This window comes from Phyllopteryx taeniolatus, chromosome 10 (assembly GCF_024500385.1).
Source record: "Phyllopteryx taeniolatus isolate TA_2022b chromosome 10, UOR_Ptae_1.2, whole genome shotgun sequence".
In the NCBI taxonomy this organism is placed as follows: domain Eukaryota; kingdom Metazoa; phylum Chordata; class Actinopteri; order Syngnathiformes; family Syngnathidae; genus Phyllopteryx; species Phyllopteryx taeniolatus.
In genome coordinates this window covers 8,036,736-8,050,589 of record NC_084511.1, presented here as the reverse complement: position 1 = coordinate 8,050,589, position 13,854 = coordinate 8,036,736, and the positions used below count along the sequence as shown (strand labels likewise).

General features: G+C 42.6%; 1 protein-coding gene across 2 annotated transcripts; it reads right to left on the bottom strand.

Annotated features, from left to right (window-relative positions):
* Positions 1-53: 53 nt before the first annotated feature.
* Positions 54-13,703, bottom strand: LOC133484424 (sodium/potassium/calcium exchanger 3-like). 2 transcript variants are annotated; one of them, XM_061786933.1, is made up of 17 exons: positions 13,563-13,703; positions 13,257-13,364; positions 11,703-11,779; positions 11,548-11,622; positions 11,339-11,423; positions 8,571-8,674; positions 8,415-8,489; positions 8,211-8,236; positions 8,065-8,118; positions 7,845-7,981; positions 5,877-6,046; positions 4,248-4,512; positions 3,996-4,162; positions 3,269-3,383; positions 1,954-2,066; positions 1,754-1,819; positions 54-1,640 (listed from the first exon to the last, which is right to left on the bottom strand). In XM_061786933.1, the coding sequence occupies exons 1-17, from the start codon at positions 13,669-13,671 to the stop codon at positions 1,530-1,532; spliced, it is 1,857 nt and encodes a 618-aa protein (XP_061642917.1). In that variant the 5' UTR covers positions 13,672-13,703; the 3' UTR covers positions 54-1,529. The 2 variants fall into 2 exon arrangements, with proteins under 2 accessions (XP_061642917.1, XP_061642918.1); XM_061786934.1 differs by having other exon boundaries at positions 5,958-6,046.
* Positions 13,704-13,854: the final 151 nt, after the last annotated feature.

Below are 13,854 nucleotides of genomic sequence, written 5' to 3'. Positions count from 1 at the left end.
TATTCAATTTATGCCGTTTAAATCTGACGTCAAAATTCTTTAAGAGCACCGAATAATTTTCACATAACACAGCATTTTAATTTACCCGTCAACAACACAGCCGAGCACATCCTCCGGGCACGGACATTCAGAAACATTCAAACAAGCTTTTGTATTTTTCTAAGCATAAAAAGGTCTGCGTGTGCACAAAGGCCAACACACTTGGATTAGTGCAACTATCTCTAGAGCGTGATCAGCCAGTTGTGTACAACACATCAAAGGAGTGATACAAACTAGGCAAAAAAAAAAAAACTACAAGAAGCAACTACATACCATGAAACTCCCATAAAGATGAAATAATAAACACTTTGCCACAGTACAAAGTACAAAAGGTACAATCTCTAATTCCAATGAAGTTGGGGTATGTAAAATGTAAATAAAAACAGAATAAAATGATGTGCAGATCCTTTTCAAATGCAAATGTATATTCAAATGCATGTACCACAAAGAGATTTAATGTTCAAACTGATGAATGTTATTTTATTTTTGATTTTTTGCAAATATTCTCTCATTTGGGACAGGGGCAACAAAAGACTGGGAAAGTTGAGGAATGCTGAAAAACAAACAAAACAACTGGAACGTTCCACAGAACATTGCAGGCATCAAATTTAAAATGAGAGAATATTTGCACACACAAAAAAACAGCCAGGTTACTTTTTTTGTCAGTCTGATTCAAATCATTCCAACTGAAGATCTCTGATCAACTGTTTCCATGTGACATGACGTGATCTATTCCAATCGGGCGTTTAAATGGCCCACTAACAGCCATTTTTCAGAGGTGACATGCGCAATTCGACATAAACATCATGTGATTTATCTAGATGGAGGCCGGTCGTCTATTTAGCACAGTATAGGTGAATGTTTGTACACTTTTATTAAAGCAACAGCTTGATTAAAGACAAGTTACAAGTATTTAAAAACATTTCAGTCAACTCTGGTAAGCAAGCTGCCATGTTTTCAAGCGCTGAAACGATGACATCACCACGCATTTACAGCAAGACAGAGCATGCGCAGACAGAACTTCATGCAGCCTGACACCATTCCAATTCACACTTTACATGATGAAAATGTACTTTTTTTTGTTTAACTTTTACAGACAGGTTTGGCAAAGGGAATCTGAAAACATTCATTTCCAACAGGTGTTTTTATAGAGCATTTTTATTCGGCTTGGACTTCTAAACTGATTATAATCGGAATACGAGGCTCCATGTAAACCCAGCTAATAAAATTCATCTGATTGAACATTAAATATCGTTTTTGTAGTGTATTCAGTTGAATATAGTTTGAAAAGGAATTGCAAATTTTTTATTTCCGTTTTACACAACATCCCAACTTCATTTGAATCGGGGTTGGTAGAAATACAAACTTTTTTTTTTTTTCCACGTTTTTGAGTGGTGTGCAGAAGTGGAGTTACAAAACCATGTGAAGTTACTGGACGTGAGGAGAGAAATTCATTCCAGTGAAAAAAGCCTGCATGTGTGTCCTCTAGTCTACAGCCTCTCGAAGCTGATAGAGCAGAGGAGGAAGATGACGTAGAGCAGCACGAGCCAGAGACCCAGCCTGCGGTCCAACTTCCAGCGGTTCAGATGGACGCAAAGGACCTAAAGCATGGACGGAGAGAGGACATCTTGTCATTTCCCGTCATCCATAGAACTTATAAAAAGATGACAAGGCTAGTAAAGAATCAAAACATATTTGAGTCAGATGTGCTTACAGTGAGTGTAACTGAGGCCAAGAGCAGGATTACAGAGTACACCAGGCCCCTGCTGTTGATTGTCACCTAATGACACAAAAGTATTGGCTCAATTACAGCAGTGATTGAATTCAGGGTTACTATGAATCTGGGAGGGACGTGCGCCTCCCGTCCCCAGCACCGTTTGCGTCCGTGGCTGAATATAACACGTACAAGCTTACCACTGAGCCATAGCTGACAATGAGGGTCCTCAGTGCCCAGGGGAAGCCCAAGCCTAGCAGCACATCAAAGATATTACTGCCAATGGAGTTGGACACGGCCATGTCGCCCAAGCCTGTGGAAAAACCACATTGGGAAGACTAAATTCCATAGTTGAAATAGCCACTGACGAGGCTTAACGAGGCAATTGAAGACATGAGAAAACGCACAATGTATTAAGCACTCAAACCTCATCTTGTGTTTGCAGAATAAATGTTAACGTTGCACGAATATACAGAAGTTCATGAACAGTCAAGCTTGTAAAATGTGTGTGTTTCTCCTTTCTCCATGGTCACAAAAACAGCGACAGTGGTGCGTTGAGGTACGAGTGAACCAACTTATTTACTTATATAGTTTTTCGAGATACCGGCCATCGTTCCGCCGACTTTTTGCCTTGCCTTACGAGCAAAAACTTGTGCTATGTATAGTAGCAGTGAACGTAAACTCACTTCACAACAAGCAGCAAAAAAACCCCAAAGAGTATTACAAATAGTACATTTAAAACAACCACATAATTCTGCCTTGAAGTCTGCTAGCTTTATACCAACACGCAATCGGAAACGCCATAGATGGGCTATCAAATAACACCAGTGTTGCAGTGTTATAATTCTTTAAGCAATGGATATTTGAACAACACGTAGAAATGCTGTTCAACATTTTTCCCTTGTCCAACGCATATGCACTTCAGTTTTACATTATTTAAAATAAAATGGGCAAATTCTATTTTGCATACTAAGCAACAAACCCATTATATTATCAATGATCGTGATCGGTATTGGCAGTTATTGGCAGATCTCACGCATGGATGATTGGTATCGGAATCAGCAGCATAAAACCCTGACTGGAGCACTCCAAATTACTGCTGTACTGAAGAGCCGGGACCATCTCCATGTACAGTAGATCCGCATGTATTATACTGCCCCAAAGTGGCCAAGAGGAGCAGCACAATGTCTATTGAATTGAAGCAAAAAATGTGGAAAAACTATTTAATCTATTTACGTTATATTTATATATGTCATTACTGTATGTTTGAATAAAGTACACCATTAAGGAGCGCTATTTTTTTTTTGATTTTAAAAAACACATCAAACATAGGTGGCACGCTGACCGACGAGTTAGCACATCTGTCTTCACAGTTCTGAGGACCTGGGTTCAAATCCGGACTCGCCTGTGTGGAGTTTGCACGTTCTCCCCATGCCTGGGCGGGTTTTCTCCGGGTGCTTAAAAGTAGGAAAAGAAAGAAAGTAAAAAGTGTGCACTTTGACACAAGACACACACCTCGTCGGGCAACAATGAGGCTGGCCATGCAGTCAGGTACACTGGTGCCAGCCGCCAGGAACGTAATACCCATGATGACGTCTGGAATTCCAAGTGTGTAGCTGATGATGGTCACCTGGACAGAGAGGAAAATAAAACAGAACCACTGGGAACTAGTGTGGGCTAACTAACTCCATTATTGCAAAAAATGAATAGAGAAAAGATGGATGCTCTTCTAAATCAAGGTTCAGTTACAATTGGAACATATAGGGGGCAGTGAGTTATAGCACTCGGCACTTTTCTTGATTCATCAGTGCAGCACTGGGCGAACTTAAATTCCATTGCATCTGCATATTGGAATAAGCGAATTGTATTTATTATATTTCATGAAACACAGTTGATAGATCTGACAGATGTTTGGACTTGCAGTAGGTCACTATTGCACCAAACTTAGTTTTTCTAATCCCAGTTGGTTTTCTTTGCTTTCAGGCAACCTAGATGACACTGGCCTATGAAACTTGAAGATGACGATAGCACCTCAGTTGTGGATAAACGTGTCATTATTATTATTGCGATGTTATTCAAATTGTAAACGCTGAGAAATAATGTTACATGCCCCAGATTTTATAGCAACCTAAAACTTTAAATCACTCTCCTGCAAAATGACAAAAATGGAGTTAGCCCACTCTGGTTCTCAGTGGCTCCGCTGTGTGTGTAATGTAAAGGCACGTATGTGTGTGTTTCGTACCATCCAGACCATGAGGTAGGAGAAGATGGCAATCCACAGGGTGGAGGCCAGGAAGGTGAGCAGGTACCAGCGTTCCCAGTGTGGCAGGGTGCAGTCGGGCACGGTGCAGTGAAGCAAGAGGTTCACTGGCCAGGAGAGCAGCCACTTCGCACGAGCGCACCAGCCATCTGAAAAATGTAGACACACACGCAGAAGGATCGGGAGTTACGGATTCAATCATTTACATCTCAGATGGGATATTCAAGTGCTCACCTGGCATGATGAAAGGTTTGAAGGGAGCGTTCTCTTCCTCTTCCCCCTCCTGCTCATCCTCCTCCTCTTCCTCTTTAGCCTGAGCTGCGCTTCCAGCCTCGTGCCCTGTCTCCTTTCCTGCCTCTCTCCCCACATCCAAAGGCTGACAGTCCGCCTCAGCCGCTGATCCATTCTCTTTCTCCCACAGCCTGCCGGCACCGCAACCATCGTCCGCCAAAGCTCCGCCGTCTTTGGCCCCTACCTGAGCTCGGATCAGTCTCTGCCTCTGTGGGAAGGAAGCGAGTGAAATCCCAGATACAAGGAGAAAGCGTGCACAACACCAAACGACCCGGGCTGTGGCGTTCTAGGGGTTAGTTCGTGTTGCGGTAAAACAGCTGACAGTGTGCGGGAGTAGCGGAGCGGAGATGAGCATGCAGCCCATAACAACACAGGGAAGCGTTGAAAATGCTGAGGACACATGCAGGGGAGCAAAGAGAAGGATCATTGAGTTTGCGAGTGCCTTTGTAATTTTAGTCTTTTTTTTTTTTCCAATTGGCGTGGATAGGTTTGATTGACTTTATCAACCATGAGAGAAAACACGGCGCTGTCTCGAGATACAAGTGAGCCAATTTATGAGTTTTTGACATGAGCTGTTGTTTGGCAAAATTTTTCTTTTTCACTCGTGAGCAAAAATTCAAGGTACGAGTGCTGGTGGCAGTGAAAACAATTCTTCAAAAAGGAGGCTTTAAGCTGTTTAGTGCCACTGCCGGCTTAAGCAGTTTAGCTTCAACTAAACATAAAATGAAGACATTTTGCTCATCTTAGTTTAATGCTAAGAAACAATGAAAAATGCCATAAACAGGCTAACTAATAGCCTCCATGTGGCAGTGTTATGACCCTTAAAGCAACAGATATTTGAACACAAACGGTGTAGAAAAAAAGCTTGTTTGCAAGCGTCTGTGTAGTTTTAGAGTCAACCTCAGTGGCGACAGCATTATTAGTGCCCCATCAAATGTAGCAGTTGTTCTTCAAAACATAGCCGCGTATGCCTTTGTGCTGGCACACTTTTGCTGTCCAACAGGGGGAGCTGCAGGCACACCAGGAAGGTGCCAGCAGATTGTTCCCCTAGTTCCTTTGTCCCTTGTTTGCTGTCCGCATTCTGTCTTGCTCCCAAGACATTTTGCACAACTTTCTGTCAAATTTGCTCTCTGACTTTCCTTGCTCCCATTTACCCATCACTGTAAGCCGCGTTTTTCTAGTTTTTGCCTACTGTAGTGGTGCTCTTGTCTGCTTTGCACCTTCCATTATAATTTTTAGTTACTGTCGGTTTTTTGTTTTTTTATTGTCTACTGGTTAGTTGAGGATTTTTCCCCATTTTTTTTTTTTGGGGGGGTGGTGTTGTATTTAAGTTTTCTTTGCTACTTTAGTATTTTTTAATAAAGACAGTTAAATCAACTCCACGCTCAGATACTGCTTTGGGGGTCCCACCTCTTACAAACTAACATTATACCTGTTTTCTAGTGAGTTTGTGAATTGTCTCCATTTTTTTTTTAGATGGTATTACTTTAGCTATTTTCCTTTTCCTTAAAGGCCCACAGACCCGACCTGAGACCACGGAATTAGTAAAGGGGTGCGAGCCATGCGGTGTACCTCGTTGATGACCGTGCGTCCCGCCATGCGCAGGCGAGTGTAGGGGAGGAAATGCGAGGTGATGAGAAGACGGAGGCTTGCCTCTGAGAAAGTGAGCTGGTGCGGCTGTAGGTTGAGCAGCTCATCCACCATCACCACCCTTGAGTCCTGACCAACAATAGCGCACGAATCTGGTCAAGATGTTGACGGAAAGTAAAGGGAGAAAAAAAGTTATGAAAGCAGAGAGACGTGCAAATAAGGCAGATGTCGCCAACCTTGTTTTTTTTTGCCATGTACACGTTTCACATAATGCAATAATTTTACACACTGGCATAGAACCATAATTAAAATTTGAATTCAGCCTTCCACTGAATGTACTCCAGTCTCCTCTTGGGGTAATGGGAAACATTGACACCCAAAGTGTGTTACTTATGTCGAGAATACGCCGAAATGTGGTTTTGGTCTTCACAAAGGTAGGATGTCAGAAATGGAAGGTATTCGGTGCTTTTTGTGGGGATTGGCTCCAGCACGTCCGCGACCCTAGTGAGGATAAGCGGTGCAGAAAATGGATGGATGGAAGTTTTGAAGGCTTCATTGTCTCCTTTGCGAGCCTGTCACCTCATATAACGCCGAGAGGGCCTGCTGTGTGAGAATCAGCTGTAGCGATAAACCCATATTTGAAGTAGGACTGCTGATATTGTCACTTCAATGCAGCTTTCTTTTTCTTGGAATTTGTAGGGCCTTTTTCCCTTGCTGAAGAAGCTCTCCAGAGACGTTTTTATTGGGGTGCGACTCGATTAAAAAATCAATCAATCAATAAATCTAAGGCTTTGCAATTAATCTCTATTAATCGAATTTTAATTGTATAACAATATTTGCCCTAAGAAGCAACATAGTTGAATTTAAATGGATTTTAGTCGATGACTGAATCAAATAATTGACAGACAAGAATGTTGTTAACTCGGGAAACATTTACTTAGTTACATTTCAATACAAACCAGTAGAAAAACTAATGAACTAGTAACTAATAAAAACGGAACCAACTTAGTTAAAGTGCAATTTTACGGCAATTTTTTAAAATGGTTTCGACACGGCATTTCAAATTTGGATGACATATTGGAGGGTTGATGTACTTTGGTGGTATAAAAACCTTTGGCACAAATAGCAAAAAAAAATCTTGCTGATCATTTTTTTTTTTAAATGAAATTTGTCTCCTTCAGTGCTGGCAACGATGTTTCAATCCCATTCATTGTGGGAGTCGAGCTCTGACGTGTGCGTCAGTTTAATTGGTGTACCAGGAAATCGTGCACTTGACAAAGGTCCCGCGTTGTTTGGGACACAAAATGCGAATAAAATGTGTTCATTTTTTATTTTATTTTTTTTACTAATTTGTAATTAATTATGAAAAATGCATTTAAGTCCCACCCCCAAGTTTTAATACATTTTTTTCTAGCTTGTGGGCTTACTTTTCTACTACCGCATCTTGGGATGCAGACGATTGGTTTGACGTTTACAAAACCACAGGCTATTCATTCATCTTCTGTACCGCTTCTCCTCACAAGGGTCGCGCGCGCGCTAGAGCCTATCCCAGCTGACTCTGGGCGAGAGGCGGGGCACACCCTGAACTGGTTGCCAGCCAATCGCAGGGCACAACACAACAACCATTCACACTCACATTCACACCTACGGGCAATTTAAGGTCTTCAATGAACCTACCATGCATGTTTTGGGGATATGGGAGGAAACCGGAGTACCCGGAGAAAACCCACGCAGGCACGGGGAGAACATGCAGCTTGCACACAGGCGAGGCCAGATTGAAAACTTTGAAAATTCTTTCAGACCCTGATGAAAGCAAACGAGCTACAGACTGGTACCCGCTGGTTGGGAAGAGAAGTGGTCCAGTTCTATTTCAGTTTAATGAACGTTCCAGCAGGCAGCCTCAATTGTGCCACTGGGTCAGCTGACATGCCTGCAAACAGGCGCACATACCTGACTTTAGCGGCATGATGTCGGCATCGCAGTCTCCGGCGTTCCCCACCGCTGTTGCGCGTCGCAGGCTGCTCAAACATGGCTGACCTGCCCGGTGACAGTATCTTTCTACCAGGCTGCACAGAGAGCCATTGAACCTACACGCATGGATGCATGCACACACAATGTAGACGGCATGGCAGCTTCATATAAACAAGGAAAGTAAAGTGGTTACACTCACTTCATAATGATTATGTATATTCCATACATGGAGATCAGTATAATGGTCTCCCACCTGCAGATGCACAAGCATACAAACACACATTTAGAAATACTCAAATTAGCAAGTGAATGTTATATAATCTAATAATTCATCTCATGTCCTACCACTGGACTTTTTCATCGTAGATCACCTGCAAGTTCACAAGAAAATACAAAAATAAAACATTGGTCATGGTTTGCTCATACAACAGATTAAATGGTAAATACTCTAATTGACTTGTGTTGTCGAGGGGAAGTATAGCGCAGAATGACTTGAGCTTTATGTTGAGATGAAAATGTTAACTGAGGTTCCTTAGCAGGGTTTCTCACCACGATGAGCACAATGATGGACAAGATGTAGAAGGCAGCGTCGCGAAACAAAGGCCACCAGCTCAGAGAGATTGGCTGGAGAGAGAAGAACCAAGCATCTGATGTTTATTTCTCAGATCCAGCAAATATGGCCTTATCTGTGTTTGTGTGTGAGACCTGTCCTGCGAAGATGCCACAGATACCAATGATGACTAGGACGTTAAAGACTGCTGAACCCACAATTGTGCCCACACCTACGTCCCCTTTTGTGATAAACACTCCTGAAAACAGATTGAGAGTGATTAAGTCAGTATGGAGCAAATCAAAATAGCATGATGTGAAAATGCATTTTCTTCACATATATATGAGCATGGAGGGAGAGGACGACTGGTTAGCACATCTGCCTCACAGTTCTGAGGACCCGGGTTCAAATCCGGCCTCGCCTGTGTGGAGTTTCTCTCCGTGCCTGCCTGGGTTTTCTCCGGGTACGCCGGTTTCCTCCCACATCCCAGAAACATGCATGGTAGGTTAATCGAAGACTCTAAATTGCCCGTAGGTGTGAATGTGAGTGCAAATGATTGTTTGTTTATATGTGCCGTGCGATTGGCTGGCGACCGGTTCAGGGTCTACCCGGCCTCTCGCCCAGAGTCAGCAGAGATAGGTGCCAGCACGCCCGCGAGAATAGTGAGGATAAGCGGTGTGGAAAACAGATGGATGTAAATCTGCGATAAACTGAATCCGCAATAGGCGAACCGCAATATAGGGAGGGATTACTATATTTACCAATTGCTCCAAAAGGGATTGATACTAATGGAAAGGACTGCCAGTTTCATTTTCTTGTCCAGAAAATACATAAAATCAACTCGTGAAATATGAAATATGGACCATAAAGATCCACACTCCCTTTAAATGTATAACCCCAATTCCAATGAAGTTGGGACGTTGTGTTAAACATAATTAAAAACAGAATACAATGATTTGCAAATCATGTTCAACCTACATTTAATTGAATACACTACAAAGACGAGATATTTAATGTTCAAACTGATCAACTTCATTGTTTTTAGCAAATCATTAACTTAGAATTTTATGGCTGCAACACGTTCCAAAAAAGCTGGGACAGGTGGCAAAAAAGTTGAGGAATGCTCATCAAACGCCTGTTTGGAACATCCCACAGGTGAACAGGCTAATTGGGAACAGGTGGGTGCCATGATTGGGTATGAAAGGAGCTTCCCTGAATTGCTCAGTCATTCACAAGCAAAGATGGGGAGAGGTTCACCTATTTGTGAACAACTGCGTGAGAAAATAGTCGAACAGTTTTGTTCCTCAACGTACAATTGCAAAGAATTGAGGGATTTCATCATCTACGGTCTATAATATCATCAAAAGGTTCAGAGAATCTGGAGAAATCACTGCATGTAAGCGGCAAGGCCGAAAACCAACATTGAATGCCCGTGACCTTCGATCCCTCAGGCGGCACTGCATCAAAAAGTGGCATCAATGTGTAAATGATATCACCACATGGGCTCAGGAACACTTCAGAAAACCAATGTCAGTAAATACAGTTTGGCGCTACATCCGTAAGTGCAACTTGAAACAAAAGCCATTTATCAACAACACCCAAAAACGTCGCCGGCTTTTCTTGGCCCGAGCTCATCGAAGATGGACTGATGCCAAGTGGAAAAGTGTTCTGTGGGCTGACGAGTCCACATTTCAAATTGTTCTTGGAAATTGTGGACGTCCCTGCTTATTACAGCACGAAAATGCCAAACCACATTCTGCACGTGTTACAACACCGTGGCTTCGTAGTAAAAGAGCCTCCAGCCCAGACCTGTCTCCCATTGAAAATGTGTGGCGCATTATGAAACGTAAAATACGACAACGGAGACCCCGGACTGTTGAACAGCTGAAGCTATACATCAAGCAAGAATAGGAAAGAATCCCACCTACAAAGCTTCAAAAATTAGTTTCCTCAGTTCCCAAACGTTGATTGAATGTTGTTAAAAGGAAAGGTGATGTAACACAGTGGTAAACATGACCCTGTCCCAGCTTTTTTGGAACGTGTTGCAGCCGTAAAATTCAATGTTAATGATTATTTGCTAAAAACAATGAAGTTGATCAGTTTGAACATTAAATATCTTGTCTTTATAGTGTATTCAATTAAATATAGGTCGAACATGATTTGCAAATCATTGTATTCTGTTTAACACAAGGTCCCAACTTCATTGGAATTGGGGTCGTATGTGTTTGTCCAGATTAGTCTGGGAATTTGTGATGCTGTAGTGGTACATTCGCCTGACTTCAGCGCAGACAATGTGAGCTCTGTTTCCACTAAGTTTTCTGTCTCTATATGTGCCCTGTGACTGGCTGGCGACCAGTCCAGGATCTGGAACACTTTTCGCCTGAAGTGAGCTGAGACAGGCTCCAGCTGCCCGCGCGCCTTAAAAGGATAAATAGAATAGAAAATGGATTTGAGAAAACATGTATGGACAGTATTTGCTCCTTTACTCCTTCTATGGCTGCAATGTCTTTAGTCTATTTGGACCGTTAAAACCTTAACGTAAACACATTTTAAGTCAAATTAAGGGTGCTTGTGTACAATCTAGCCATTTTCTACCGCTTCTCTTCAGGGCGCCAGGGACGTTGGGGTCTATCCCAGCTGACTATGGGCGACAGAAAGAGCCTGGATTGGTCGCCAGTCAATCGCAGATCACACAAAGGCATTAAACCAATCCCATTTTCACCCACGATCAATAAGTTGGATCCCAAACTGGTACGCAAAAGCCACCCCTGTGTATCACCGCCCCACCAGTGACTCACTAGTGACTAGAGGACCATCAGCCCCAATCAGGTGAAGATGCTGATGATTGCTCACAATTTGCTGATGAGGTATCATTGCATAAACTCCAAAGTGAATTAATAGATTAGATGGGTGTAGGACTGACCTATCAAAGATGTGAAGAGCTCAGGGGCAGAACTCCCGGCGGCCATAAAGGTAGCGCCAGCGACATCCTGGCTGAGTTGCAGGTTCTGCAGTACAGAAACGGAGGTTAATTAAAAGTGGAATGTTTTGATGCTCTGCCTTTTCCCGTCAATATGAATCAGCAAACTCTGTTTTGAATTAGAAATGTGTCACAATAAAATCCAATCAAACCTCTGAGACTTTTTCGAGTGATGGCACGAAATAAACATCACACACAATGGCGAGTGCGTGAAACATGTAGATAGCCTGCAAAGATGACATAGGTCCTCGTGATTTTTGAAGAAATAAATTCTTCCATTTTCCATCTCATCCAGCTCTTTACTCACACAGAGCACATGAAGGATGACCGCTCCCTGTCTCCGCTGCTCCAGAGTAAAAATGTCTTCGGGAAACTCGCTGATGGCTGAACAAGAGAAGAGAACAACAACAACAACAACAAACAGCGGACTATAAACTGGAGCATTTATAATTCAATTACTCAGGTTTTCACCATCAAACAGAAAATCGTAAAATTGTAGTTCAGACCCATTTCTTTACTGTGACTTAGTCCCACCATTTCCTTTCTGTGTAATTAATTTAGCTAAATACTTTGCAAGCATTATAACTACAAAGAGTGACTAACAAACCCTCTTTACAGAACCTTTTCACAGTGTATGACTAAGCCGCTTCACATGCATCCTAAATGAGTTTTCTGCCTTCTTTTCTTGTGACCCCCTACTATCGGTCCTGCCATCTTGTAGACTTTTCTCAATGATGTGGTTGACTTGCAAAAGACACAAAGCTCAGTTTCTCCTTGAGTGCCATTACCTCAACGGTCAGACAGTTGCGTAAACTCAAGTGCGACAGATGTGATGTTGGACAGAGGAGCCATTTTGTGAGAAGACGCACGATGAAATGTTGTATTGCTACGCTGATTCTCTCGCCGCCTGTTTCAAAACTGGCCCCACGAGAACAGAACATGCTTAAGTGATGAGAGAGCTACTGATGAAGAGGGGGCACTAATCAGCAGGTCACTGGGGCTCTGATCGCACAGATTCCAACTCGAGACGCATCCTTCAGTTTCTTAGCAACCGCATCCCTCAAAGTCTAGGTGAGCCTCAATGTCTGCATGTCTTGATTGTGGTAGTCTGCGGCGGGCACCAAAGTTCTCAAGACGCAGTGCACACAGAGAAATTATAAAAGATTCTTTGTGCATGACCTATTAATTTAGTACTCTGAATATTGAAACCCAGATATTAATCAATAGGGCTGAATAAAAATTGTACTAAGACAAGCGATTCTCAATGTACACGTGGGCTCTCGCCAGTGTTATGGCAAAGAATCACTGAATAAAACACAAATGAAATGCTCAACATTTAAAACATGCAATACAATCCAAAATATTAGAATGAAGCTTGTAGCCAGGCGTAGTCTGTTTAAATTGGATTTTAATCGAATAAAGTCAGTGTTTTACTTCTCAAATACAGTACATTTTTAGGGGCAGTTCAGTTGTACGTGTATTTAACTTTGAAGTAAAGTACGATATAGTTGAATCTCATCTTTAAGAACATTTAAGTGCATTTTGGATCTCACCTGTATGCCATACATTTTAATTGGCTCATTATTGAAGTGCACGTTTTTCATTCCCTCTATTTAACCAAAGTATGGACGGTGATGTCCAAACTGCGCATAATGTTACGTGGTTAATAGTTTATAATAAATAATACTGTGGAGCTGTATTTTAATGTTGGTCATTATAGTGGTACTGAGTATTTTTTGAGGTGCTATTTGGTGTTGAAAAAAAGCTTGAGAAAACTGTTCTATGATGGTGGACAATGTCGTATCTGCCAAATGTAACTCCTAACAAAAAAAATGGATTAAAATTTGTTTTTTTTTTTTACCAGATTTAGAAACAGAGTGTGAGGATTGATTGTTATCATCTTTCTGTGCGTTGACCTCCTTTTTGGATAAGAAGACATCATCGTCGTCCCCGGAGGGTCCATGAGGCTCTGCAATGAGGAAAAGCGACGTCGTTGAAACCCATTTATATCACACTGCGAGGATTTTCAGAGTGATCAAAATGTTGCTAATTGCTAATAATGAATTATTTAGCTTGATACACCCCCCCCCCCCCCCCCCACACACACACACAAAAATAGATTTCAATCATTAAGTGAAAACTCCAAAAGGTATTTTTCTGTAAGCACCTGTAACGCCATTGAGATGCAACACCCAGACGACTGCGAGCAGACCGAGTCCACAGACGCAGAGCCGGGAGAGAAGCGGCGTCTGCCTCGGTCTCCTCGGCACCTTCATCCCGCCCGCCGGCCTCAACGCTCAGAACATGGAGCCGCTCCTCCTCGCGTGTCGCGCCCCTTTGCGCAGAATTAGCCCAAAACACTGGCCGTTGCCATAGATTCAACGTGATCGCCTTTCTTGATTCTTATTCCGCCGACGGATGCGGGAGAGTCAAGGGGCTCGGCCCGTCATCGGCAACGC

Coding starts and splice junctions, on each gene's coding strand:
- LOC133484424 (XM_061786933.1), bottom strand. CDS start 13,671: ATGAAGGTGCCGAGGAGACCGAGGCAGACGCCGCTTCTCTCCCGGCTC. Junction 11,424..11,547: donor CACTCGAAAAAGTCTCAGAG/GTTTGATTGGAT, acceptor TCTGTACTGCAG/AACCTGCAACTCAGCCAGGA. Junction 4,163..4,247: donor CAAACCTTTCATCATGCCAG/GTGAGCACTTGA, acceptor TACATTTTTCAG/ATGGCTGGTGCGCTCGTGCG.